Source organism: Blennius ocellaris (genome assembly GCF_963422515.1).
Source record: "Blennius ocellaris genome assembly, chromosome: 6".
Classification (NCBI taxonomy): Eukaryota; Metazoa; Chordata; class Actinopteri; order Blenniiformes; family Blenniidae; genus Blennius; species Blennius ocellaris.
In genome coordinates this window covers 7885922-7913151 of record NC_137655.1, presented here as the reverse complement: position 1 = coordinate 7913151, position 27230 = coordinate 7885922, and the positions used below count along the sequence as shown (strand labels likewise).

General features: G+C 44.1%; 1 protein-coding gene across 3 annotated transcripts; it reads right to left on the bottom strand.

The window, feature by feature from the left end:
• Positions 1-84: 84 nt before the first annotated feature.
• On the bottom strand, positions 85-26973 carry slc39a10 (solute carrier family 39 member 10). Of its 3 annotated transcripts, none has more exons than XM_080498505.1 (11): positions 26935-26973; positions 19228-19306; positions 15854-17056; positions 15498-15672; positions 6610-6785; positions 5382-5546; positions 5192-5300; positions 4810-5109; positions 4384-4464; positions 2356-2546; positions 85-2191 (listed from the first exon to the last, which is right to left on the bottom strand). In XM_080498505.1, the coding sequence occupies exons 3-11, from the start codon at positions 17033-17035 to the stop codon at positions 2039-2041; spliced, it is 2532 nt and encodes an 843-aa protein (XP_080354631.1). In that variant the 5' UTR covers positions 17036-17056; positions 19228-19306; positions 26935-26973; the 3' UTR covers positions 85-2038. The 3 variants fall into 3 exon arrangements, with proteins under 3 accessions (XP_080354631.1, XP_080354630.1, XP_080354632.1); XM_080498504.1 differs by lacking the exon at positions 26935-26973 and adding an exon at positions 20712-20759; XM_080498506.1 differs by lacking the exon at positions 26935-26973 and adding an exon at positions 20712-20759 and having other exon boundaries at positions 15869-17056.
• Positions 26974-27230: the final 257 nt, after the last annotated feature.

Below are 27230 nucleotides of genomic sequence, written 5' to 3'. Positions count from 1 at the left end.
AAATAAAAAAAAAATCAAACGCAGCATGCAGATTGGTCTCTTGGGGGTGGTCGTCTTTAAGAACCAGCAGAAAACAGTATCGGGATCTTTTCAAAGTTTATTTGCCTTTCAGAATGGGGAGAACGCACAGACAGGCAAACGGCAATGATGTCACATTTTGCATTTTATATCCAGATTCTAAACAAATATACACATAAGAAAGAAAAACAAGGCTTCTTTTCTTTTTTTTAATTTTTTGTTGGGGAGCCCCAAAACAACAGGAAAACTTCAGGGCGTAGTGTTTCAAGCATCACAAAGTCTCGCCCAACGCTCCACTGGGCAGCTTAAGATTTAAATTATTATCAAAGGAGAGAAAAAAAAAAAAATATATAGTGGAAAAACAGCTGGTATAAAAATACATTCATGTTCAGCTGCTTTAACATTAAATATATTAAGACACGACGTACAGATGATGAGCTCTCGCATCAACAGGCGCAGACACCTGGAACGCAGGTCACACTACGCCCTGAAGACTCGGGCTGGATCGTCACACTGCTCTTTTAAAAACGCAACAATACTTGAACCTCGATGAGTTTACAGTCGACACGACATCCGTACCGCTTTGGGTCATGCTTCATGCACGCTTCGATGGTTTACAGCCAGTTAAGACACAGACCATGGATGTCACACAGTGACAGGATAAATGAAGTCACACACACACACAAATGCAGTGTGTGTGTGTCCAGCAGCGGAAGCAGCCAAATGGAATGTGATGGGAGGGGGCAGGTGGAGGGGTAGGGGCATCAAGCACCAGCCACTGATCATCCACAGTGAGCGGTTCACGCGCAGGAATGCTCTTCAGAATAAATACTCCCGCCGATTTGTTCTGCTGTGGCACGAGTGTGTCGCCTCTACTTCGTCTCAGATTGTCACAAATTGAATGTCTACGAAAACAAAAACAATAAGTTCGTCCTTCAGATGAACTATCGACACTAAGGTATTTACAGTACGTTAAAAAGATCGTCTCCCATTGGACCGGGCGAGGGGCCGTCGCCCTGCATGAGTAAACTACGACACGAGAGGAACCAGATGATCTGAATTCACATTTTTTCCAGCTGTTGATTCTCACCAGTAAAGAAAACAACAAGAGAAAGAAGTCTCACTTGGCGATTGTCAAAACCCTCACAAAAGAAAAAAGAAGAAAGTTGGTCAGATTTTTGTGAGTGTCTGAACAAAATTAACACTGATCACGGTAAAACTTTCAACTGTCGAGGTCCTGGCAGCAGCAATGATCACTATAACCACTGAAAATCTGAGAAGTTAGCACAAACAAACACTAGAAGATCGATAAATGGTCAAAAGTGTCGTCAATAATTATTTACAGGGAAACGAAAACGATGAGAAGAGATTGTGACCACTTGGTGGTTCGTTTCACATTATTCCGGTCTGTGAAGCCATGATGATCAGAATTATTACTCAGGGTTACTGCTGGTTGGAAAACCAGTGCTGATGTGCTTCAGATCAACCAATCATCAAAGCAAAACCACAGCCAGCCAATCAGAGGCAGAGGAGGGCGGAAACAATAGCTCATGTAACGAAACATCTGTTTAACTGTGGAGTTATTATCGTTTATAGTCACAGCAAAGTGCGATGCAAAACAAAGACTTTTCTGTTTGACGTTCAAGTTTCCCGCTCGCTCCTTTTCATGGCGGCGGTGTGGAGACGCTCCAGTGGCCGGGGCTCTGCGAGGAGGGTGGATGAGAGACACGGACACGATGGCGGTGCGACGGCAACATACTAACAACAGGCGGCAATGGATGTGCAGCGAGCCGCTGGGCAGTGACGGCTGCCTCCCTGCAGGACGCCACCGCGCCGTCTGGTGGCGGCTGGGAGAGGCGACGGGGGTGCAGAGCGGCGGCGGCGTCACTTGCGGCACGCTTGGAATGAGACGCACACTGCATGCGGGACCGGGTGCCGTCACATGGCAAAACGTGAAGAGCAAACGACTGACGCATCCGGCTCTCCCCCTCGCACTCCTCGCTCGCCCGCCCGTCCTCCGCTAGAAGCCAAAGTCGAAAACGATCTGGTCCTCGAAGATGGCGATGAGCAGCATGATGCCGAACCCGGTCAGCAGGCCCAGGTTCTGCAGGACAAAGTGTCCCAGCTGGCAGCGCTTGTGGTCCTCGCTGTCCCCGTGCAGCATCTCTGGAAGCTAGTGGCGAGGGAGCGAGAGAGAGAACGAGACAGAGAGAGAGAGAGAGAGAAGGTCAGTGAGAATTTGCATTAGAGACAAAGGAGGCCCTCAAAAGTGAAGCCGATATTGAGCTGGGGGGGGGGGTCACTTCGGGGGCTGCCGGGAGCGCCGCTCCAACTCACCATATCCACCAGAGCCACATAAAGGAACATGCCAGCTGTGATGGCGAAGATCCAGTTGGTGACATTGTGCGTGTACTGGCCCACAGCTGCGCCAATGATCATGCCAACGTAGGCCATGAGGGCGGACAGCAGGTTGTAGACGATGGCCTGCTTCACCGACATGCCGGCTTTCAGCAGCACCGCAAAGTCACCTGTCAGCCGGAGGGGGGAGAGGGGGGGAGAGAGAGAGAGAGAGACGCATTAACACGGAGGTGCCGGAATCTTTCCAGCTGTAAAAGATCTGCAGAATGTTCAGCAAGTCTGCTCAGAGCGACCCCAAACACGCCACACTCACTTCATCACTTTGAGCCTCTTGATTCAGAGACAGCATCGTGTCTCGGGTGATTATATTCAAATATCGACTAAACAGCAAATTCTTCTTAAATTCATGTTAAATATGAATTCATGAAAAAACGGATGTTACACCTGATATGGCGTCTCTCTAAAATGACTTTCAGGGTTTTAAAAGTTACTACAGAGTTCATAAACTCATTTTCTCTCATGCAGGATCTTGATTATTTAAACAAAATATTTTCATCACAAAAATGTCTAAATCATTACATGTCACTTTTACAGCTTCAGAGAGAGAGAGAGAGAGAGAGAGAGAGAGAGAGAGAGAGAGAGAGAGAGAGAGAGAGAGAGAGAGAGAGAGAGAGAGAGAGAGAGAGAGAGAGAGAGAGAGAGAGAGAGAGAGAGAGAGAGAGAGAGAGAGAGAGAGAGAGAAGCTCTGCAACTGTTTTCCTCAAACTTAATTTCAGCTCATCATGAGAATAGCAGAGCTTTCCAAGGAAACTCTCGATAACTCGCTCTGATATGATGCTCATGCACGCCGAGGCCTCTGCATCTCTTCCATCACGGGCGGTCCGAGTGCAGGAGCGGCCCGAGTCTCAGTGGAAACGCCCTGGATTTGGAGAAAGATGAATACCGAGGGAGGGGCTGGCCTACATTTCCTGCACCGTGTAACGAGCGTCCTCTTTTCCCTGCTAATTACCACAATGAATACATTACCAGTCTGCTCTCATCCATCAATCAAGAGGGGAGAAGTTAAAGAGAGACTCCAACACACCTCGCTTCAATGCCACTTTTTTTCCCCCCTTCTTCTTCTTCTCTTCAACTTCTCCGGTTCCAAACCGTCAGACACTCGCGTGCCCGCCGCCTCATCTACCGCAATTAACACACCCATCACTGCCAATTAGCTTCACTGTGGGCGGTTAAAGAACCCTCATAATCATCATCTTCCCATCCAGCTGCCAGTCGCAGGACGGCTTTTTTTGTGTTCGGGAGGAGGCGACGGGAGAGGTGCGGCAGGGGAGGAGAGGCGTGACGGCGGGCACAGAATCAACAGGAAGCGTCGAGATCACAGAGAGGGCGGTGTCACATCTTCACATACAGCAAGCGCTGCTGTTAGCCATCTGGAAGCTTCAACACAGCAGAGAAGCACCGACTGCTCACAAACCGCCTCACTCATGACCCCAAACTCTCACAATGAAGCAACATAAAGCCACATCTGTTGAACTAAAGTGTGTTTCATCCTCTTTTTCTTTCCTCCTTCTTACTAAACACCACAATAACAGAAGAACGGGATCCCTGCAGATCCACACAGGAGGGAGCAGCCAGACAAAAACGAGCCATTATTCAGCGCTTCACACACGGCGGTAATTGACACGACTCTATTCATCAAGCGCAGAGGCGAGGCGATGAGAGAGCGCAGCGACCAGACACATCATCAGCACTGATCCGCTGTGGATGGGTCCATTGTCTGGGTTTTCCAGGCCGCCATGCTCTCACTGTAAACAAACATCGAGGAGGAAAAGCACTGAACTGAAGCTGAATGTGAAAACGGCTCCGGGGAGAGGACGGACTGCACGTACAAAACACACTCAAATGGACATTTCTTTTTTTTTTTTCTGGAGCGATGATCAAAAGTTTCATTTTGCAGCGAGGCAGCCGCCTGGCACTTCTCTGCCCTCGTCTCCTGGCGACACTTACCGAGTTCATGAGGTAATTCGTGGCAGAAGACCGCCACTGACGTGCTGATGCCACCTGTCAGGTTCGCGCTGAACGCCGCGCCTGCAGAGACGAGAGAGAGAGAGAGAGAGAGAGAGAGACGACAGGGCGGAGGGGTCAGATGACAAGACAGATACCGCTTTCCTCCCTGCGAGCCGTGTCAATCCGCTCGCCTCGCTCAAGAGCAGGGGAGAGAAGAAGCTGCAGGATTACCTGAAAGCTGCCGTGCAGGACTTTCACTGTGAAAACTTGTTGAACCAGCTCACAGGTTTCGAGTTCATCTGTCCTATATCTATACTGAGGTGCGTCATAACTATGCAGCCGTTGCTCTTTAATGTGACCTCAGCGTGTGCGGAAACTCATTGTGACGAGAAGTAGCATTCCTTCTACTCTGGCTGGTGTAGTTACCGATGGCGAGGCCGTCACTGAAGTTGTGCATGCCGTCTCCCATGATGACCATCCAGGCGATGCTGGCGATGCCGGCGTCCTTCATCTCCTGGTCGGAGTGGCAGTTCCCTCCGTGCGAGTGACCGTGGCCGTGCGAGTGTCTGTGCGCCTTGTCCTTGCGTCCGTTCTCCTTGACGGGGGACCGGGCCGGCCGAAGGTCTGCGGCTGCCAGCACCATGTTGTTGGCGGGGGAGTCGGGCGTCTCGGTGAGCTGCGTGTCGTTGTGGCCGTTGTCACAGGAGACGGCGGAAGCGTCGGGGTCTGGGTGAGAGAGGAGCCGTTAGAGCGACGGAGGAGGGCAGACATGGAGCCGCCGTCCGGTCGGGCTGAACCCGATTCTTACCGTCACCCAGAGGCTTCAGGTGCAGCCACTCTGCGTCCGAGCGCCGGTTCAACTTGTGATCCGACAACTTCCTGCCGATCGTCCCGTCCTTGTTTGCGTTCTTGGCGCCCTGAAAGCGAGCAGTCATACGCTTTATCGTCTGCCCGATGCTGGAGAGTTCCTGCAACGTGGGGCCAGTTCATTATCTCACCTTTCGGTCCTTGTAGTGCTTAAACATGCCGATACAGTGCTCGATGATGAAGAGAAGGTAGATGCCGGTCAGCGCTGTCAGACCCTTCCACACACCATCGAATTCTGTCATCAGGTCAGTGTTGGAGCTCGTGGTGTGTACGCTGTGGTCGTGTTGCCCTTGAGACTGAGAGGAGAGCGAGCCAGTTCAGCACAAATGGATTTAAGGAAATGATTTACATGGCACTCATGTCATTCCTTTCACAAAACCAGTGCAATTTGACAACAAGCTCATAAAAATGAATTAAATTTTTTTAAACTTATAAATCCAACATATATCGCTCAACTGGAGCAATACACAACCGCGTTCTGACATTTGGATGTTAACCTTCATGAAACAGCTGAGAGTGGAGCTGTTAAGTTTCCTTCATTCATCCTTCATTTCAGTTTACCCGGAGACGCTGCGAGATAATGCAGCTCGTCATTACAATGATGGAGCGAGGGATGCGTACACAAATCTTTGTTTAATTGAAAGAGAAGTTAAGTCTCCAGGAACATCCACATGTTCAATATCAAAACATTTACAAAGGACAAACATCAGACTCTTCTTTATATTGGTTGCAGGTTTTTTTCCCCAAGCTGGTCTACAGAAAAGATTATGCGCCACCCATTGTTTCAAAAGAGCTTTGAGTATATTAAATATCTGTGATTGTCCAGACAGTAGGGGGATTAGTTTCATAGTTGGTTATTGATCTTTAGCAGCTGAAAACAGAAAACTAATCAGTGTGAGGTGATCGCGTTGGGAGTCGAATCTGATGCTCTCAGCCAGAAATATTACACGGCTGATCTGCAAACTCTCATTTTATCATCTAAACTGAGAACACCTACACATCATATCAATCAATCCCTGATCTATAACTTGAAAAAAGTCTGAAATGTAATGTGTGCATGATAGACTTTTCTACATGAAGTGCAGTATTAATGTACCTTCAGACTTCCCAGAGGGGCCCTTAGTTCCGTAATAAAAAGTGCGTTTCCTAAAATAGAAGGTTCTGCTTCTCTCTGGCCAATTTAGAGATTTAGATTAAGCTCCACCACATACGGTCTCCTCCGTCTGAGCTGAGACGGACAGGACAGAGATCAGCGGGACGATGTGGTGTCCCACTGCTTCACACGCCAGTTCGCTGGTTCAGAACCGGCCAGTTTGTCAAAAACGTTACGAAGCGTTCTCCCCTGTTGAAAGGACTCACGTGAGGCAGCAGGTGAAGGAGAGCGTCCCCGCTGAGCGTGCCGACCGCCAGCGCCACCAGGAAGGTGAGCAGGAACTTGAAGCAGGACTGCTTGAGGATGGGCACGAGCACGACGCCCAGCAGAGACAGCAGGCTGATGATGGTGATGGACACGAAGCCCCACAGCCACACCTGCACTGTGGAGAGGGAGAACTGGGTCACACCGCTGTGATTCATTTCACACTCACATTCAGGACCTGAGCACTTGTTTAGCTGCATCACAACGTTGATTGATAGCAGGACTCTGAACTTTAGACAACCCTTATCAAAAAAACAAAACAAAAGAGTTGCGGTGCACGCGAGATGTGTGTGGTCATCACTTCTAGGAATTACAGAAGTCCGCTAACACCGGTAGCTTCATCATCACACAGCTGTGGGCCGGAGGCATTTTTCTCCTCGCTTGGCGTGTGAAGGAAAAAGCATTCCCCGGAGGTTTTCAATCCAGGCGTCCTTGGGACGCCACCGCCTGACGTCCAAAGTCGTGATGTGACATCTCGGCAGAGCGCTGCCCACCTCGTCCCTCATTCAAGGCCGCGACGTGCGGGAGGAAAAATTGAGAAAGGTACACGATCATTTAGAGTGTCAGTCCAGCTGTCAGCGTGGGACGCTTCTCAAAAAACAGCGCAGGAGCAAGTGGGAGAAAAAGTTTGCGATCGTCTCGACCAAGACGACAAAATGTTTAATGTGGTATGAAATTCAATGTCAATGCCGCGTTTGCTAAAGCGGCGCCGGGTCCTTCGCCGCTGTCATTCAGCTAAAGGACATTTACTCACTGAAATACTGTGAGCTCAGACAACTGACTGCAGAAGAACAACAGAACTAATGCACACCAAGTTTTGTGACCTCCAGTCTTCCAGGCTGAACTTTTTTTTTTTTTTTTTTTAAAGGGAAATTAATGCTGAAAACAGAGGAACACGATTGTTCTGTGCAGTGGGGGGAGAAGGTTGATACTGTGAAGCATTTTATTGAAAGCAAAGTTTCCCACAGGCTGAGAATTGTTTTGTGGTGGTGACCTGGCATGTGACTGGAGCACACACAGACGGTAACAAGGGTTAGCGGTTGTAGCTACCGGCAACAGGCATCTTTCAAATGCCTCGCTTTTCAAATGGTACCTTCAAATACGCCTACAGAATGTGTTGAATTTGGTTCAATAAGTGGAATTTCAAGATGAAAATATATTCAAACAACTCCATGAAAGCCAATGGATAACACCACGAAATACAGAAATCATGTTAACAAACAAAGTGTTTGGAACACTAAAATGGTGAAATGGTGATCGTAGGTCCTTCTTCCATGCTGCTGTGAGACTTTATAATCTGCACTGCTGTCTGAAACTCCACCGCTTCCATTCGCCCAACCCGGACAATTTGCGACGTTGCCCTTTTTAAATTTTCAATACCGCTCTAGGTGCAACTTTATATATTCTCTGCAATTAAACATTTCAGTCCTTACACCATCAACATTATCGCAAAATACTGTCGACGTTCTCATTTCTTTATTATTGTTACTGTTTTGTATATACATCATTACTGTTTACGTTCTTTATTACTGTCCCCTTGCAATAATGAAAATGTCCTCATTGCAGGACAAATAAGGGATTATCTAATCCAATCTCATCTAAAATGTATGAATTTTATGAATGCCTCACATTCGTGTGTTGCTCAGAGAAGCCTGCAGTTTATACTCTGGTCCTCTCAGGGTCTATTTACATCAGCATCATTTGTGTTTCAGAAAGGTTTTGTGTTCACATGGCAAAGTTTTGAAAATGATGTCCCTTTACAAGGAAATGTCAGAAAGTGCTGAAGTTGGTATGCAAGGCCTCAGGGGGTGCTGTTGTTTGTTTTTGTAATGAGACACACACACACACACACACACACACACACACACACACACACACACACACACACACACACACACACACACACACACACACACACACACACACACACACACACACACACACACACACACACACACACACACACACACACACACACACACACACACACACACACACGCGTTTTCTCCTGCTGACAGGGACACAGAGCCGAAACGGTTTCAAAAACTCTCTGAGCACCGTCGTCGTGTAAACGGACAGCCAGAATGCTATGAAGGTTTTCCATTTTCACTCAATAAATTGCAATACTGACCTCAGGTTAAACTAAATGCTTTAAGTTTTTGATTGGTACGTGTTTTAATCTACTGCTGATTCACTGAAGTTGCTTTGCCAGACAACATCTGACTGATCACGGCACTCTCTCAGAGCTTAATTCATCTAAACAAAACATGACGCCCAGTGAGAAAGAGGGGGGAAAACGGCTAATACCAGTGAAACCGGGCTCTCGGCGTAATCGGCCCCAGGTGGGGCGGCTTTTGAGGGGATGATCTGAAACGCGTCTTCTGCCTGACGGGGCACTCTTTAGATCGCAGGAGTCAAGCTGTTCCTGTACCATTACCCAGCTGCAGGATTAAAAAGCACTCCATAAAGAAAAGAGAAGGCCGTCCCCAGGCTGCAGTCTCACCACTCAGAACAGGAGGCTGGAGATCCTCCCGGGGGAAACGTTCCCACTGAAGAGGCAGGCCGTCGTGCTTAAATGCTGAACACACGGCCACTTGTCATTAGCTTTTGGGACACTGTCTGCCAGTTCAGATGAGTCGAAGCACTTACATATTTTGATAAGGGTGTTGGTCGGAGCACTTTCCTAAACTTGTCAATTGTGCTCTATATATGATGAAAACACTCACTGACACTCGTTTGAATTCCCTTAATTTTCTAACCCTTCAAACAAACTGAGTTTTGAAGTTTTGGCCTGACCTCCGACTTCAGTGTTCTGTCAAACTGTAAAAATACAACTTATTCACCACTGTTGACAGCATTTTTGTTGCGACTCACTTTGCGAGACAAGAGGTGCAAAACCTGTCATTTGTGTGCACATCAAACATTGTTGTGTTTAATTACCACACAGTTTGAGCCACGAATCGATAGGCCAGCTGGACTGAGGGAGAGCGGTTCGCTCAGTCGTGAAGAGGAACTTTCTAAGCCTCCTCTGTTCATGCCAGTCTTGTCCTCGTAATGAGAACAGAATATAGTGTCTCTGAGTGAAGGCAAACCCGTTCGATGTAAAGAAAGGAGATGGATGAAGAGCTTGACAACATTAAAACTCTGACATACGACTGACGTCAGACGACGACATAAAGACTGATCATCCGTCCCTGGCCGATTACTTCTCCTCGAGTTTTCATATTTAAAGCTTTATGGTCTGACAGCAGGAAGACTCCTCTGGTAAAAAAAAAAAAAAAAAAAAAAAAGTTAAAATGCAACTGGCATTGGCTCCTGATTGTTTCTTTTAAAGTCTTTTTGTATTTGTTCGAGGGCTGCAATTACAATCAAAAAACAAATCTTGATTATTAAAAGTGTCAATAACTAATTTAATTGCCAATTAATGCGTTATCACACACACAAAATGCACGACCTGCAAGCTTTGTAAAATCAATGTGACATTTTTCTATGTTTAAAACTTGTCAGATCTACTTCTCAAGTTTCATACTGCACCTGCCTGTGTGAAAAGTTTTTTTTTTCTTAATTCAGTGTTGTTATAACAAAACATTCATTTAGAAATATTTGCTTTATAAATCCATTGTCCATTTTTTTCACCCACCAGTAGCCAATTACCACAAAATGATACAAATACAAACTCTATTCTTAATATTAGAACCCGTAACTGTAGAACCTCTTTCAGTGGTTACACTGACGAGATGAGACAGTTTTCAGTGAAGACATAAAAAAAAAACCCAGTAGTACTTAAAAAGTGCTTGAAAAAGCATAAACATTTAGAAAAGATGGTTTGCTTTGTTTTCCCCTTTTCCTCTATTTGATAAAGAAAATACACTGGTGAGTGCATCAACCGTAACACACTTGATTGTTTGGTTCTCTGACATTATCGTCTTTCTGTACGTTCACCATCAGCCTGTACGGCTCTGCTTTATTTAACATACATATTAATATATTACAGGGGCGGCCTCATGATCCAGACGAGCAAACGGGACGGGCTCAATTCATTTCCTCTCCGTAGCTGAAAATGTATTTAATAATGTTCTTCTATGCTTTCCTCCGGTGTTCACGTGCCTGATGGGAGCGCAGGTTTGACGCTTCACTGCTTTCTTATTTGTCGCCATCAGACAGAACACCGGGTAACCCTGAGAGGCTACTGTATATATCAGCCAGACAGTCCATCGCTGCAGGTCCTTCATCTACCTCTATCTCATTACCTTTATGCAGTCCTGCAGTGTGTGGGAGCCTGTGTGTGCACAGAGGTTTTTCTGCGGGGTGATTGAAGGAGGTGATGGGGGAGCAGGAGAGAGGAAAAAGGAAACCGGTTGCCCTGTTTCTTCTCTCCAATTACGTATCTCCAGTGAGCCACAGCTCAGAAACAACTGGCCCAGGGTGTCGCTTAGGCTCTCCTAATTGGCACGCTGCAAAAAGAGAGGGAGTGGGGACCGGAGAGGAAGTTTTCTTAAGTCCCCCACGGACGCCAGCGGGAGGTAAATGAGAGGCATGCGGCGATGTCTTCGGTTGAGTCCCGCCACTGCATTTTGGAGGATGGCGTGCCTTCGGTTCTCCCCCTAATGAGGATCCACCACTGGCCTTTTGACTTGTTTGTGCTGTCATTACCATTTTTATGAGTGTTTTCCGTGGCGGTGTGCCGCCCGCCTGAGGCACATGTGACACCGGCTGCTCGGAGAGGAGTGTGCGTTCAATAATTAACAGATTTGAGGGGCCGCGCGATTAGAGAATTCCTCCAATCTCACCGCTGAACTTCAGCATTCCTCTATCCCCAGTGCATACACAGATTTTTTTTTTTGGTCATAAACGGCACATCCTACCTCTAATTAAAAACAAAGTAAGAAAATGTTATGATCTTTTCTTTTAACAGTTACAGCTCCAAAACTTCTTGGCTACTTTTTAAATCAAAAACTAAAACAAAGACAGAAAATGAGAATGAATCATTGCAACGCCGAATAATTCAGAATGTTTTCTATCCCAGATGGCTCGCTGAGATTTACACACTCGGACTACTAATATACACACAGTAGTGTAGCACACAATATAAATCCCAAAGATTTGCAACCTAACCTTGTTTCTGCACACAGAATATGAGATTACGGCTTTGATTTGTTTGAAGCTTTTATGGCTATATGAGCCTTATTTCACGACCTGTAACTCATTAACTTTAAAAACGCTGTGATTTTTATAATTTGTACTCTCGTAAAACTCAAAACAGCAAGGAGTCTGGGATTGAGGCTTCTTCACACTGACCTTCATTCCTTTATGGCTTGTCTTTTAGCTACTTTTGTATTGTATACTATTGATTGGGGGATGTGATCAGAATACGCATTGGGGGGTTAAAAAAGGAGTGTTTTCTTGGAAGAAATGCATCTTTGAACAGTCAGGGGGAAAAAAAGGCTATTCAAAGATTTTAAAAATGTTTAAAGTAGACGCCGTCTCACTGCAGACAATATAATCTGATCACAAAACACATAAAAAGGACTTAAAAGGACGAATGCTGCAGTGTCTGTCACATATTGCCTAGTTTTAATTATCAGGTGTTGAGGCACGCGACTTGTTTAACTGTGAAAGATCGGAGTGCAAAGTACAGTAATAATCTGAGGTGTGCTTTGGGACACCACATTTAATTGCATGAAAGGGCAAGATAGGTACGTTCACTCAGCAGACGAGACGTGAACAAAATCTGCTGGTGTTTGAAGCAAAACCAACAAACACAGCTGTGTGACAGCACAGTCAAGAAAATAAATAAATATGTGAACAATGTCATCTGAGCCAGGAGATGGACGATTGTGGTGAAACCATTGGCTAATTTAAAATCTGCAGTTGTACGCAGAGGACGTGTTGGCTCGCCTAATCGAGTTTGTTGTGCTTCTTTAAAAAACGCTGTGGGTGAAGCGTCACATTATTATGTACCAGACGTAGTTAAAATAGTGGGAAACAATCCGATGTGCTGTTTAAGTGAGCTCCGATAGGATCATAAAAAGGTTTACACCACTTCCTCTGATGTCAATCAGATAGGACCAATTCAATCAGACAGAAATGTTTACATGACTCGAAGTAATCTGATCGACTTTTAATTGGATTGGTGATGGTCCATGTAACTGGAGTTCCCGTCAGTGGTGGCATGGCCGCCGCCTCACGAGGCCACATGCTTTCCTTTTCTGGCTGTTTTCCCTGTCAATAACTCCGACAGCAACAATTGCTCAACTGATTGCTCCAACAGTTTTCTTCCTGCAGGTACTGGTGGTGTACGTAGATGATTTATGAGATGACATAGTTATTGTTGAGCTTGGAAGTTTCTCATAGCGGTTGTCTTGTCAACAACTTGCAGTCGTACCTCACATCAGTGCAGGTAATAAACCTCTAAAACCGCTGAAATCACAGTCTGTGGGAGCCTTTAAACATCCTGAAGCAACTCTTTGTAAGCAGCAAACACAAACACAACCTCGGTTTTAATAGAACTTCTCGTGCCTGACAAGGCAAGCGTTCTTTACTTGTATTCCACAAAAGGAAGACCGTAGTCACACACCGCACTCCAACTGGTCACATTTAATATGTGCAAAAAGGCCCATGTCCCGTATTAAATTAAACACTTATTCATTCAAACTGTAGTTTCTTTAATACACTTCATGAATGTCCCTCTACAGCACATCAGTATGGCAGAGTCAGGTCCACTTTTCCACACTAATCAACTCTCTTAATCCATCTGATGTCCATCAACCCCCGTTGATGAACATTAGTTATGCACTTGCTCACTGGGACCTGTGACTGACTGACGAAGTAAATGAACCAATAATTATGCTAATTGGCTGATGTGTCCAGGACACCATCTGGATGCATTGACATATTTTAACTAACACTGGAGGAGCCATGCTGGGTTTTAGGCGTGCCGTCGAAACCCACAGCACAGGTTTAGCTGCACCGACTGAGACAAAACACAGGCTGCTCCAAACCGATCCACCAACAGTGCTGGAACATGCAAAATAAACTCACGCCTCCATTTTCCAAAGTCATTGGGTTTTAGGTTAAAGACCCTGAAATGAGCTCAAAGTCCAACCCCTGTATATATTTCTTAACAACTAACGCACATCAACTTCATCTGTTAAACCTAATATAATGAACAAAAAACGGACATTTTACAAATAAACGTTTATGCCCCCCCCCCCCACCCAAAAAAAAAAGATAAACTTTTTGTGCACCAACAGCTAAAACCTCCAGACATTCTTCAGGGAGCAGCACCACTTTCTTTCACCGTAAATCTCCTCACAAGTTCAGGTGAGGAAAGGAGCCATGTCATATTCCTGTCATCTTTAAGAGCTTTACTGGCAGGGCCTGCAGTAGGACTCTGATGATGTGATTGGAACATTGTCCTGGATAAAACCATGGTCTTCTTAAACAGATGTAGGCTTGTTCTTCTACCACCACTTAAAAACTGTCAGTTGTTCTGCGAGTTGATTTTAAGTTTCTCTTCAACACGAAAAGGTCCAATAAGCTCATCTTTAATCATACCTGTCCGTACCAGAACCCCACCCCTCACCTTCCTTTGTGCCCAATCCTGATCCAGCCACGGGTCCAACCACTTGGTCCAACTGTGCAATTAAAGCCTGCTGTATCCCCGAGGTTTATGTCTGTGTATGTTTTTTTTTTTTTTTACTATTACTCGCTTTTTAGAATCAGCCAAAAGTCTTTTTGGGACCATTTTGATAAAGAATCTGCCGAGTAATTGTGTACACCTTGATATAAGGTGTTGATCTCTTTTAAAAATTCCCTTTTATTCTCAATTCTCTGCAGTTTAATTCATCACTCCAGTGACTTCAACCTACATTCAACAGTCTTTTCATGCACATGTAAAAATAAGTGGCCGAGCCACTACTGGGTGGTGAACCACCAGTTGAGAATCACTGCTTTAGAGAAACTTTTATGAGTATCACCAAAGGTTAAAGAAACGTGTTGTCAAGATCAAAGAGCGCAGTTAACAGATTGTAATACGATAACACTGCTCACAGTTCGGTCCATAAAAGACAACAAATGACTCCCATCAAAATGTCTTGGAATGTACAGCTCTGCATTCACAGACATGAAGTTCTTCTTCACCGGAGTCCAAATCAACACGAGACGCTTCAGGTTACTTTACGACGTGAACCGCATCAACTCTCATGTATATTGTCAGTGAGCACGTTGGCCTGGTGGGAGTGCACTTTACACTGATCCTCGCCCACAGAGGAGCTTCTCTATCAGCATGCTGACACAATGAGGGGAAGATGGAGCCGACACGACTGGACCTACCCCATGAGGACACGGTTAAAGCTCCTGACCGCCTCTAATTATTCCCGCCTATAAAATACGGCTTCATTATTTTAAATAAGCATCCTATTATGCAGCTCTCCCCAGGAGAGATACTCCAGGTTACACATCCTGATAGCATCACAGCAAGTCTCCTAGGTTCAACGCTTGTTAAAATAACTGCTTCCTTTGGCCACTGGCAATGTCTTAAAGGTTTTCATACATCCTTATCACTTCTTTTTTTCCCCTCCACTGAAAATCTTGATTTTACAAGACTATTTGAAAGAAGTTGCCAAGTCATTTGCTCTATATTCACAGGATTCAAGGATTGAAGAATTTGTTTGTTTTTTTAATTGGATAATAATGCACCATGTAATCATTTGGTATTTCAAAAAACGATTAACCAAAACTGCTAAAAAAGCATGTAAGCTAAAAGCCTTTTCTTAAATTTCATCTTACAGCTTTGGGGGGGGGGGGGGGGGGGGGGGGGGGTGTTTACCTGAGCTGACAGGATCCAGGGCTTCCTGCTCCACCATCTGGTGGTAGTGGCGGATGCAGACGCGGCTGTCTATCTGATATAGCAGGGCGGGACACAGGTAGGTGAACTGTCTGGGGGAAATGAGCGAGTCTGGACTCAGGCCGTAGTAGTTGAGGAGCTCGGTGAGGTTTAAACACTGAAAAGGAAGAAGAATGACAGAGGGCGGTTAATACAACAGGAAGGAAGCTGTGAACACGTCACAGCATCAGAGCATCAGAGCATTTCTGTGAAAATGCCTCGAAGACAAAATTTCTATAAAAATACACATTTGCTGCTAAGAAGGGAAACACAGATCAAAGGTGCGGTCATATCTTTACCTTGGGGAGTCCTACCTCTTCATGCTGATGCAACAGTCCACCTGGGTGTCCAGAGTGAGCGCCCCTTAGAGGAGGCGGGGTGACACCCACCCCTGGTGCTTCTCTCTTTTTTTTGTGGGAATGACTGTGGCCGTGGCCATGGTCATGGTCATGATCGTGATTGTGATCGTGGTCATGGTCATGATCATGATCGTGGTCGTGGTGGATGTCAGATGAAGGTGTGAGAGAAGACGGGGTTTTGTTTCGGCTTCTGTTTCCTCTCTCTCTCGCTGGCTTCCTGGGTCTCTTTGTCCGGCTTTCCGTCGGAGCTGGGGAGGATGGAGGAACTGGAGGGTGCTGGGAGGTCTTCGGCCGGGCAGACGGCTCCTGAATAACGGGAGTAATGTCTGTGCCTGTTTGCACTTGGCTAATGTCATTTTGGTCTTGTGCACTGTGACCATCATGGTCGCTGTGAGGTTTGGAGGACAGATCATTCTGGTTACTCTGAACATGGTCATGGTCATGGTCATGGTCATGGTCATGTGTGTCATGCACGTGTCCATCAGAGTGTCTGTGGTCATGATTATGATCTTGATGGTGGTCATGAGTAATGTGTCCATCAGAATCATTATGGCTACTGTTCTCATGACTGTGTCCATGCTCATGTTGCCTTGGCGCAACGTTGGTCTTGTTGCACGACTTGGGTCCTCGTCCTGCCTGTGGATGGTGGGATCCTGGCTTGTGGTGCGCATGACCGTGCCCATGGCTGTGGTCATCGCTGTTTGGCGAATGTGAATGGAGCCCATCCTGCACGTCCAGCACATCGAGGTGAGCTACATGGTCGTGGCCAAGATCTTCATGATCCACACTGACCACTTTGACTTCCCCGAGACCCAAGCTGAACAGCAGGCTCTGAAATCCCTGGAAGTCCAAGCGGTCCTTCTGGCCATAGCGCCTGAACAGCTCCTGGATGTAGTATCGCTGCTCCTGCTCGAGAGCGTCCCCGTCTGAACTCCTGGACATCGGGGACGCGGTGGCCACTCTCACGTACGGCGCCTCGGAGATCTGTAGGTCGCTGTGGGCGAGACTGTCGTCATCGCCGTGATGGTGGCCGTGCGCTTCTTCATGGCAGTGGTTGCACTGATGGAATAGGAAGGTGAGCACACACAGGAAGCAGAACTTGGTGTGCACTTGGACTCTCATTGTCCCCTCACTTCTGGTCCCCTGCAACAACAGAGAGAGGACAACATCACAACCTCCTTCACGTGTTTCATGTTTGAGCATGGACAAAGCAAAAACAAAGCAAAGTATGTCAATTTTGATTCAGAGTTCTTCTGTTCTTGATCGCAGAAAAAACCAAACAAATAGAGACTTTCATCTCATTTTCTAAAATGTTGTTATTGTAAATTTAGTTGAGGTCATAAGGTGTGGTGCAACACAGCTTAACGTGTTAAAACCTGATGCACTATTTGTATCTAACACACTTGACTCTATATGTGTGTCCGTTTTTCCGAGTGAATTATGGATGCATTTCTACGAGCCTTGTAAACAATGGTATCATTAAAAAAAAAAAGGCACTGATACACATCCTGCTCCAAACACCAATCTGGCTCTACATGAGTTAATGCAGAATATAAAGACCTGAATTCCTTGTGGGAGATAAAGAAACCAATTTCATGTTTTTAATCACTGTTGACTTCGAGTCATTTCTTTGTATTTGCAGATTTTTTGCAACACAATAAATGAAAATATTGCATTCAACAGCAGCAGACATTAATGTGCATTCATTACATATTCATTGTCTTGCTTTGGCTGAACATAGAAATTAGAGTTGATGGATTTTATTAGATCTTTTTTTTTTCAACGTATTCATTAGCAAAATGATGATTTCACCTTCATCTGTTCTATGAATATAATCTATGTTAATATCTATAAAGGCAGTTCTGTAAAGTTATATGTCGACTTATAACAGGCTTGACAGTATAAAACTTCAAGAAAAATCATCATAACAAGGTGACACATTACAAACTTCAACTCGTTCCCCTCTGCGACTTTCAGCTTGAAATATACAGATCTAATAAGTAAATCACAGAACCTTCTGCAATACAACAAACTCTCTGCAGAGGGTTGTTGCCCCCTCTTTAAAAAGCCGTAAGCAGCAATATTATTTCAGTCAAATGATCCTCATAAGGTCTCTTATGAGTCTGTGGGGGGGTGGAGAAGTAAAGAGAGGCTAAATGAGCACTGCCGGATAATACTAACACACACACACACACGCACGCACGCAAACGCTTGTTAGGGAAGTTTACACTGGATTTACAGCTTGTCCATCGTGAGGGAATAGATCCGTGTTGTACCAACCACAAACACTGTTCTAAACAAGGATGGAGATAGATCCTCCTCACAGCTGTCAAGCCAGCCAACAACACCCTGCACACTGCCAACCACTAACAGCAAAACATCACAACTTAACAACGGCTACTTCTTTCTGGATACCCACAGAGCAGCAAGAAACCAACGAAGTACTTCACCTCATGAGCTCATATGTACTTCATTCACACAAAGTCCTTCCAACCAATAAATCCAAAGGCTGCAGTGCAAAGCATGACGTTTGAATAGATAACACTGAAGATAAAGCCTTTGTCCATTCATCAAACTCCTAATCCCCGTCCAGATGACATCAACAGTTTAGCAGCAAGTCACGATTCACTCATTCCGTCCATTCATTCCACAAAATAGAGGGCAATTTTTATGCAAAGTTTTATGATGCAACGCCACAGAATGTCTATTTTGGTTTAACAGCAAACAATTATGCAGAAGGGTACTTTCCCCCCCACATTAAAACAGTCGACAACTCGGCATCAAATGGCCTAAAATATAGCAAAAAAAAGTTTTGTCACATTAACATTACTCACGGGATGTTTGGTAAAGTTTCCTGAGACCTGATTGATGTCGCTCCGACTCAATCCTGCAGACGTTGAGTGTGGTTACAAACAAGCTTCGCAGCCACCAACAAGCCAGTGTTTATAAACATGAGACAGCAGTGACCTATGAACCTTGCAGGAGATATGTCGGAACAAAAGCAGATCCTATTCTTCAGAGCACACCCTCTCTGCAGCAGCCTGCAGGGTTTCCTCATAACTCTCTACATGGGAAGAGGCGGATCTCTATTGAGCTTCAGTTTGTGTTTTACTCAATGATAAAGTAAGCAAAAAAAACCAACAATAATTTTGAGGGACCGTCTTTCCCCCCTTATTAGAGCTTTTTATGACTTAAAGCTTTAAAAATTGAAGAATAGAGACGATTGTTGGCCATTTAATCGCAGTTCGTTTTAACATCAGACAAGCAAATAATCTAATCACGAGGGTGTGAAATGCACTGCTGTGATAACTCACCAGATAGTTTTCGTGCTGCTTGGCCCCCCCGTCTTGATGAAGCAATGTAAAGGGCTTTACAACTCTTCTCAACCTTCCACTGTAGAATAAAAAGATAAAGTGAAATTCAGATCACAGGAATTACAATCAAGCTCTTGAAGCTCGAACCCGAATCACAAAGAGCATCTGCAACAACAGTGTTGTATTCCTAAAGGTATTTTTAATGGCTAATAATGACAAACTTAATTGATCACCATATATCAAAAATAAAACCAATAGCGCCTGACTGATTAATTGGCTGTTAATAGCCATTAGAGAACAATTGATTCACTTATTTTTAATAAGATAATGCAGTGAATATTGTGTTTTTTGGATATCCCTCTATTTCATGTCACGCCCTAGTCACATCACAGCAGCATATTTACTCAAGCTAGGTGTTTACCTCACTAGTAAGTTAACTAGCTTGAAAAATAAACAACTCAATAATTTCCCCATTTCACATGACTCGTTGTGTCATTCACGCTGGACCGACAAGTTAAGCTCGTTCGATATCCATGCTTTTATTGCTGCGGCCACGTTGACGTCGCCATCTTTGATGTGACGCATTGACGCACGTCATTACACATCTTTACGTCGCTGCGTCACTCAAGCAATAAAAGTCCATGGGCTGATATATCGGATTATATACATTATATCAGGATTTTCTGTTCCTGAATATTGCTATCGGCTCAAAAAAAAAAACAAAACAACATTGGTCATACCTTAAAAGCCGTAAAGTATAAATTCCTTCAAATAGTATCTTCTTATTTCCTCTTTAGAGACATAATCAAATCTTGGATCTATGGTTCAAATACTGTTAGGTTTCACAGATTCCATGATAAAGCTGACATAAGAGAAACTAAACAAGTTCAAATCAATAAATGGTTGTAACAACCTTCATATAAACTAAGGAAACACGAGGAACATCTTTAAAGTCAACTATTAATCTTGAATTGCCTACTGAGCATTGAAAAGTAATTCACGTACAACATTTATTAGCCAAACAATTAAAAAAACTTCAGTTTCCCCGCCCCCGAAACATTTTTTTTACACTATTCTTCAAAGATATTCCTTCATAGTGTTTTCGTTTCAGAGGAATGCTGTTTTTCCTCTTTGTCCCATAAACCGCTTCATATGATTCTCACACGACCATTACCCCCCCCCCCCCCCCCCCCCCCCCTCCCCTCCCCTCCCCCAGCAGTATCAAGCAGGGAAACAGAGAAAAACAATCGTCTCTGGTATTCCAGACATGTCACTAAAGGACTCAAACACGCTGTTACAAAACAAGGATGCTACTCTTTGTAGAAATAGTAAACATTTATGAGATCATGTCTTCAATTAAACTCTGGAGAGACACGACTCAATTCAAAATGTACAAAATTTGCAGAATTAATTGAAAAACCAAAGTCGAATTCCAGACCTGTGATTGTTATCTGAGACGATTATTATTCCACTTTTACACTTACACTTTTACAACACTGCTGCGTCGAGAAGTTAAATACCCAACGGCCCAAGTCAATACACAACTTGTTCCTGAAGCAAGAAAAGAGTGGAGGTTTACCTAGTAAGGAAACACACAGAAAAAAAACAGGCGTCAGTCACCACACGGAGCAAACGCTGCTGAAAACCATGATGGTCTGTTGTTACATGATGAGATTCAGGAGAGTAAGCAACTCATGATGACGCACCTAAGTAACACTTTGTGGCCCCAAACATCAACAACTGAAAATATAATAGCTGTTTTTCAGCACAGCAGGACATTACGACATGGAGGTAAATGCAAGCGTGGTATCCACCTGCCTGCACAAACGCTGACGTTTTAACCCCACATGCATCAAGGTGGTCAAACCAACAAACTCGCATGTCTACAATACTCACAGTTACGTTGAAAGCTTCTTCTTTTCCAGCCAGATACCACTGCTCACAGCAAAGAAGACTCGGCACACATGGCATCTGAAGCCACATATGTTTCAGTGCGAGCAGATCCCAAGGTACTTGTCATCCGCTCAATGATAATGATGAAATAATTCACAGATAAAGTAAAGAAAAGTTCCAGCTTGTGCAAAAAGCCTTAAATGACAAGGCGGCTTTCTAAAGCAGACTGTGCAAGTCAGTCAAACCTACTGGGAAAACACTGCTGGCATGCCATATGGCAAAGCAAATACCAAGCATCCTTCTGGGAAAAACAGGCTATCATGACGCACGCAAGTTCAAATCAAAAGAAAAGCAAATAGGCTCCTCTTAACTTTGTACATTTGAATACGCTCCTTGTGTGACAACTAATAAAGCAACTGATTCTGGTTTTGAGTAATTTACAGCAGGCGACGTGGGGTTTCTGCCAGAACAGAGGAACTGCAAAGAGCCTGCAGTCGCGGGACGCAGGTGCCTTTCTGATGCTCTGTGGCCTGGAAACAGTTCATCTGTGTGAGAGCGCTCAAGACCGCAAGGCTCGACCGGGCCCCAACATGTCAAACAGAAGATTGAGTAGAGCTACACGAGGCTACGCGGATGTCAAAACACAGGGAGGCTTACCTCCGAGGAACAGGCCAAAGAGGACGGGAACACAAAACATTCACGCCAACACCAACGTCAGTTACAGCTGGAATGTTGGGAGTCCAGCGACTTGACCAATTTGTACAAGGAGGCGGGGAAGTATCGTGTGAGTGTGTGTGTGTGTCTCCAGTCAGGTCCAGGGATAACCACCTGACCAGCTACTCGATACTTATAGGCATAGGTGTGTGTGTGTGTGTGTGCACGGCTGAGTGTTTGGGGGCTGTTTAACTTGAGGTCTGAAATAAAGCAGACTTATGCAATAGTGTTATTTCAGATCTCATGCTTCATAAAAATAAGGCAATGTCCTAAAAACACTCCCAGTGAGTTTGCATGTTAATTTTAAGCTCATCCACTACATCTGATTTCCGTTTATGTCAGTGATGAGGGACACAGATGGGAATAATCTATCAGTTCATCATGTATATACTATATCAGGGCTTGACATTAAGGATTTTGAGCACTTGCCCTTCGGGCTGTACTGGGTCCTCGGGCCATAGTTTAGTTTAGGCCAACAGGACCTAAGAAAATACAATAGTGCAATAAATGTTACTTTTTACTCCTCACAAAAACCATCCAAGTACAACATTTTATCATGGGCAATAATTAAATGTAGAGATCTTTGAGGTTAAGCCTTGAAATTACTAAATGGTGAGTCCTTCTTCGGTCTCAACTTCAACCCTATTCATGTTGAATAGAAACAAGACCTGCAGCTGTGTGTGTATAACGTGAAAGCCCCTTTAAGTAGAATAAATAAAATGTGTAATCCTTGCTCAGGCGTTCCTACACTTAAGCTCCAGACACGAAGAGAGTATAGCTTGAGTATTCAGATCAGTACATGTAGCGCAAACGTTGAGAGCACAAAAATAAACGTTAAGGTGTCTGTGTTGACAAAATTCTCATTACAAGCCCACAAGGAAATAGAAGGGCTAATTTATGATCCTTTAATTGTGCATCGTAATGATACTGACATGGAACGACAGTGGGGTAGTTCACAACTACAAAGGCGTTAAAGTTTGCAAACTGTTTGAACGGTTTGTGTGGAATACTTGGATTGAGTTAATAAGGAATTTATATTATTACACTCTCAAGTCATTTTTGCACCTAAATGACAGCAAACCTCAAGATAAGTTGGAACTAGTTATAAATAAAAACAAAGTTGATTTATGGACAAAGAAGAAAAAAAAATTATATCAAAAGGTATTTCTCAAATCTAAGGACTTTTATCACCATTAGCATAGCTTAGCTTAATAACCTCAGTGTGTTTGTTCTCACTCAGATCTGAAACAACAGAAAGTTCATTAAAAGTTGGATTGAATACAAGCCACTTTTAATCAAAGAGAAAAAGAAAAAAATGCAAGCTCTACCATGGCCACTGCTAATTGCATTTGCTTTCTTAATGACCGGGATTAATCCATGAATAAGTAGTTACTCTGTATTTTTCCACATACTGTAAGCTTATTTTAGAAGTTTAGCATGCAAAATTGAGACAAAACAAAATATATTTATTCACACACGAGACACCATTAGATAAGAATCATACAATCCATGGTCTCGATAGATAAACCTTAGATTTTTTTCAGGACTACCATACTTTCAATTATTTCAGTTTTCAAAAAGCAAACATGATGACGACTGGTTGTGAACATTAGCATTTTAAAACAGAAACCTATGAGACTTTCAAGCTGTAAATAAGGTTAAATAATGAGTTAACACCAAAGGGAAATTCCACTGATATCACACAAGGTATGAACACAACTAAAACTACTGCATATGAAGAAACTGTTAATGTTTTCCTATTTCTCCAAGGGGCTTGGAGATACTCAGGGTTGGCTCAGCTTATCTTTTACACTATTAATATCTGACAAAATGCTTGTGTTAACTGCCGAGGTCGTGAAGCTTGTAAATCGTGGGCTTTACTACACAGAGAAAGATGATTTTTGACAGCCTTATGTGAATCGTAAGATACAAGTTGTGTGGAGTTTGAGCGATACATTCGCTTCCCTCCAACCCCCCAGTTAGCTGTGAAAGGTTTCCAAAATAAGAGGTAGGGTACAAATGCCCAGCCCTCACCTTTGCTTTAAGAGACAGGAACCTCACCTGAGCATGCTGTCTTTATACGACATGCTACCAGTCACTCCACAATGCACCTTTGACCTGTACTACGAAGCTGGATGTTCTCTTATCGAAGTAACTTAAGGTATTTAACCTGGGTTTTCCATCTTGCAACGCGAGTTAACATTTTATCAGGGTAAATCACCATGGTAACTTGCACTGCACAGATAACCTGCTCCGGAGCAGGCTATGTTCAGCATAAGAGATCAACTAGTGCTCATCAAGGATTTGTCAGTCCAGATAACGGAGAGATCCGGAGAGGTATGTTAATCCTGTTCATAGTACAAGCCTCCTGTCTGTTCAAGTTATGCTCTGGGAGTCACAGGTTTTGTTAAATCCTCCCACATTAGTTCATAATTAGTGAAATGTTTGCATTCAGTCCGTGGTATTTTTGCATACTGTGTTAAAGGAGTGGAACAAATGACCAGGAATGAATAAAACACACATTTTACAGGCACTGACACTACTGAGACTGTCTTCTGTCATGATTGTTGAGGTTTCCTATACTCAGGATGCGGCACACGAGAGAAGTGTGCATAATGTGACAAACGCTCCATTTGAACAGATTCATAGCGGACATTAAGTAATCTCACTGTCAGAAGGGCCTGTAAATAAAACTCTACAGTCCTCAGCCAATTTCTGAGGCTCAATATTGTTAAACTCATGATTCTACAATTCTTGATGCCTTCGTTGACCGAGGTTTGTGAGAGAAATATCAAAGCTTTAACAGACAAAAATTGTCAAATAAACAATACAAAGAAAAGCAAAGCACTCATCTATATATTTGTTGCATCAACTATGCCTTAAGCAGGGATGTGAATTTACAACAAGTGTTCAATAAAAAGTTTGTATAGCTTTATGCCAGTTCTTCCCTCCATAAACCTTGAGATTTGGATTGATTCAAAGACGTTTTTAATCTCCTACTTCCATTTTACAAACAAAATAAAAAGAAAGGCCAATACCACTGTCTCGCTAACACATCATGCTCAGTGTGTAGGGGGCCTCTGGGATCTACACCATTCATATTTTAATCTCTACACCTTCTTGGTGAGTTATAGCCAATATAATTCCACATTCACAATGTACATTTTACTGTTCAATTTAATTTCGTTCTTGTGGTTTCCACAATAATGGAAATACAACCACCATTAAATCAGTGTGAACAATCAGGGCCATATACGAAATGAATCCAATTTTGCCTGGAAAATCCATCCCTAAAATTGTCCAATATTTCAACAATTATCTCATCAGCCTGTCTAAACCATCTCCACCTGGCCAGTGTGCCGGGCAAGTATGTTGGAAGTGTAGAGGAAACAAGCAATCGCCACACAGAAAAGCCTAAAAACACCAGCTGTCTGGCACAAGGCAGTTACACTAATCACTTTTACACTGTCACTCTTAAATGAAAAATCACAGAAACTCATGTCCTGTCCAGATATGAATGTCTTGGGGATTTCAAGAACCTATTAAGCATGATTTAAACTGATTGGCACTTTACAGCACAAGCCAAAAGTCGAAGGAACCTTGAACATAATTTTAAGTACAAGGTCAGACTCAGTGTCTTTGTGGAAATGATGGACCCACAAAACAATGTGCTTCTTAACATGATGGATAGTGTGTCACCGTAACAGAAATCACAGTGTAGGTGACTAAAAATATGAAGATGAGCGGGGCTGTTTAGATTTCAGAAATATCAGATAAGAGACATCACTTGCCAGTCTCACCGTTTGAAGTTTTATTGTGTTGCTCCAACAAATATAACAGCTGTCACTTTGCATGCTCTCACATTAGCTCACAATACTTGGGTCATTTATAGATCTGAGCACTCTAAATCTGGGGTGTCAAACATAACGCTCATGGACCAAAACCAACCTGTAAGAGGCTCCAAACATTCTGGTCTTATATTACCATTACTTCCTGTCAGCAGGATGACAGTTGATTTTATTCCCTTTGGTATTTTATTTAGTTCACTTGTGTATTTTTGTTTGGTTTCCTTGTTTTTCTCTAAACTTTCACATCTTGTAATGTAATTTTATTGATATTTTATGCATAAAAGCCCTGATTATTGTTAAAAAGTCCTGAATGATTGTCATGTACCAAGCATAAACAAAATCAATAAATCACCACGATAGCAACCTTGTTGCTATCAAACCAGCCTCAAAAGCATGCCTTCAGGGAGGTTGTAAAAGCATTCAGCTACAGAAGTTTTGTGGCATTTCAGTGTATTTTTCCACAAGTATTGTTTGTTAAAATTGGTCCAGATTTCTGTCCCCAAATTATACCTAATAAAGACGCCGCTGGTTAGTTTCAGTGTATGAATCAAGCTTCATTGTGTTGCTCAAAGTAACAGTTGTTGTTAGTCCTTTACAGCTCCGAGCAGAATTTAACTGAGGTGGACTCTAAAGAGGAAGTGGCCGCACAGATGAACTCATTCCCTGGCGTCGGTATATATTACACAATGACAGGAAGCACGAGAAAAGGTTTAAAATACAATGTGAAAACTTAAGAAGTGAAGGAGGGAACGGATAGAGGATGGACGCAGCAGCAGAGGGAGGGAGGGAGGGAAGGAAGCCGCACGTGGTGGGCATGAATCCCCCTGAGAAGAGCAGCTCGTCGCCACTGAAACGTGACCGTAACACGACGACGACAAAACGCAAAAAAATAAAAATCCAACGCTTCCCCGACTCAAAGACAACACCACCGGACCCTCAACCCTCTCTTGAAAACCACGGGAAATATAACTTTTGAGCTGAACGCCCCCTTCGTGTTCAGAGCCTCCTCGTGTCCAAGCTAATGCTAAAGCTAGCCCGTAAAGGAAGGCAACAATCCGAGCCGCCGCTGTTAGCTAGCAGACGACTCGCAGGAAATTAGCTCTACAAAGAGTGACAGTACGACACGGAGTGTGGATATTCCGTCCCGAACGTTCGCGGTGGTGGCGTGAAACAGCCACACACCACAGCAGACGCCACTCGGGTCCATGTTGTGGGAGTGAATGATAACAAATGGGTTTTTTTATATAGTTACCTCACTCGAGTGCCGTGTGCATCTCCTCTCCGCTCGGTACCAAAATCCGCCGCCTGCTTTACGTCAAAGCGCCAGGGGTCAGCGTATCCACCAACGCTTCTTACGGAGTTGACGTAAGGGTCCCGACGGTGGTCGGCCGTCTGTCTGCGCAAAGTACGTAGCGCACTGAAGAAAGCTCTCTGACGCTCCTTTCCGCCGGAGAGTGTGGGCTGCGTCATATGACTGTCTGAGAAAGCACGTGCACCCCAGTTTGTACTTTTGAAATAACCAGAAGACATAGTGATGTCGTTTTACTT

Coding starts and splice junctions, on each gene's coding strand:
- slc39a10 (XM_080498505.1), bottom strand. CDS start 17,035: ATGAGAGTCCAAGTGCACACCAAGTTCTGCTTCCTGTGTGTGCTCACC. Junction 5,301..5,381: donor AGCACTACAAGGACCGAAAG/GTGAGATAATGA, acceptor GCTCGCTTTCAG/GGCGCCAAGAACGCAAACAA. Junction 2,192..2,355: donor ATGTGGCTCTGGTGGATATG/GTGAGTTGGAGC, acceptor CCTCGCCACTAG/CTTCCAGAGATGCTGCACGG.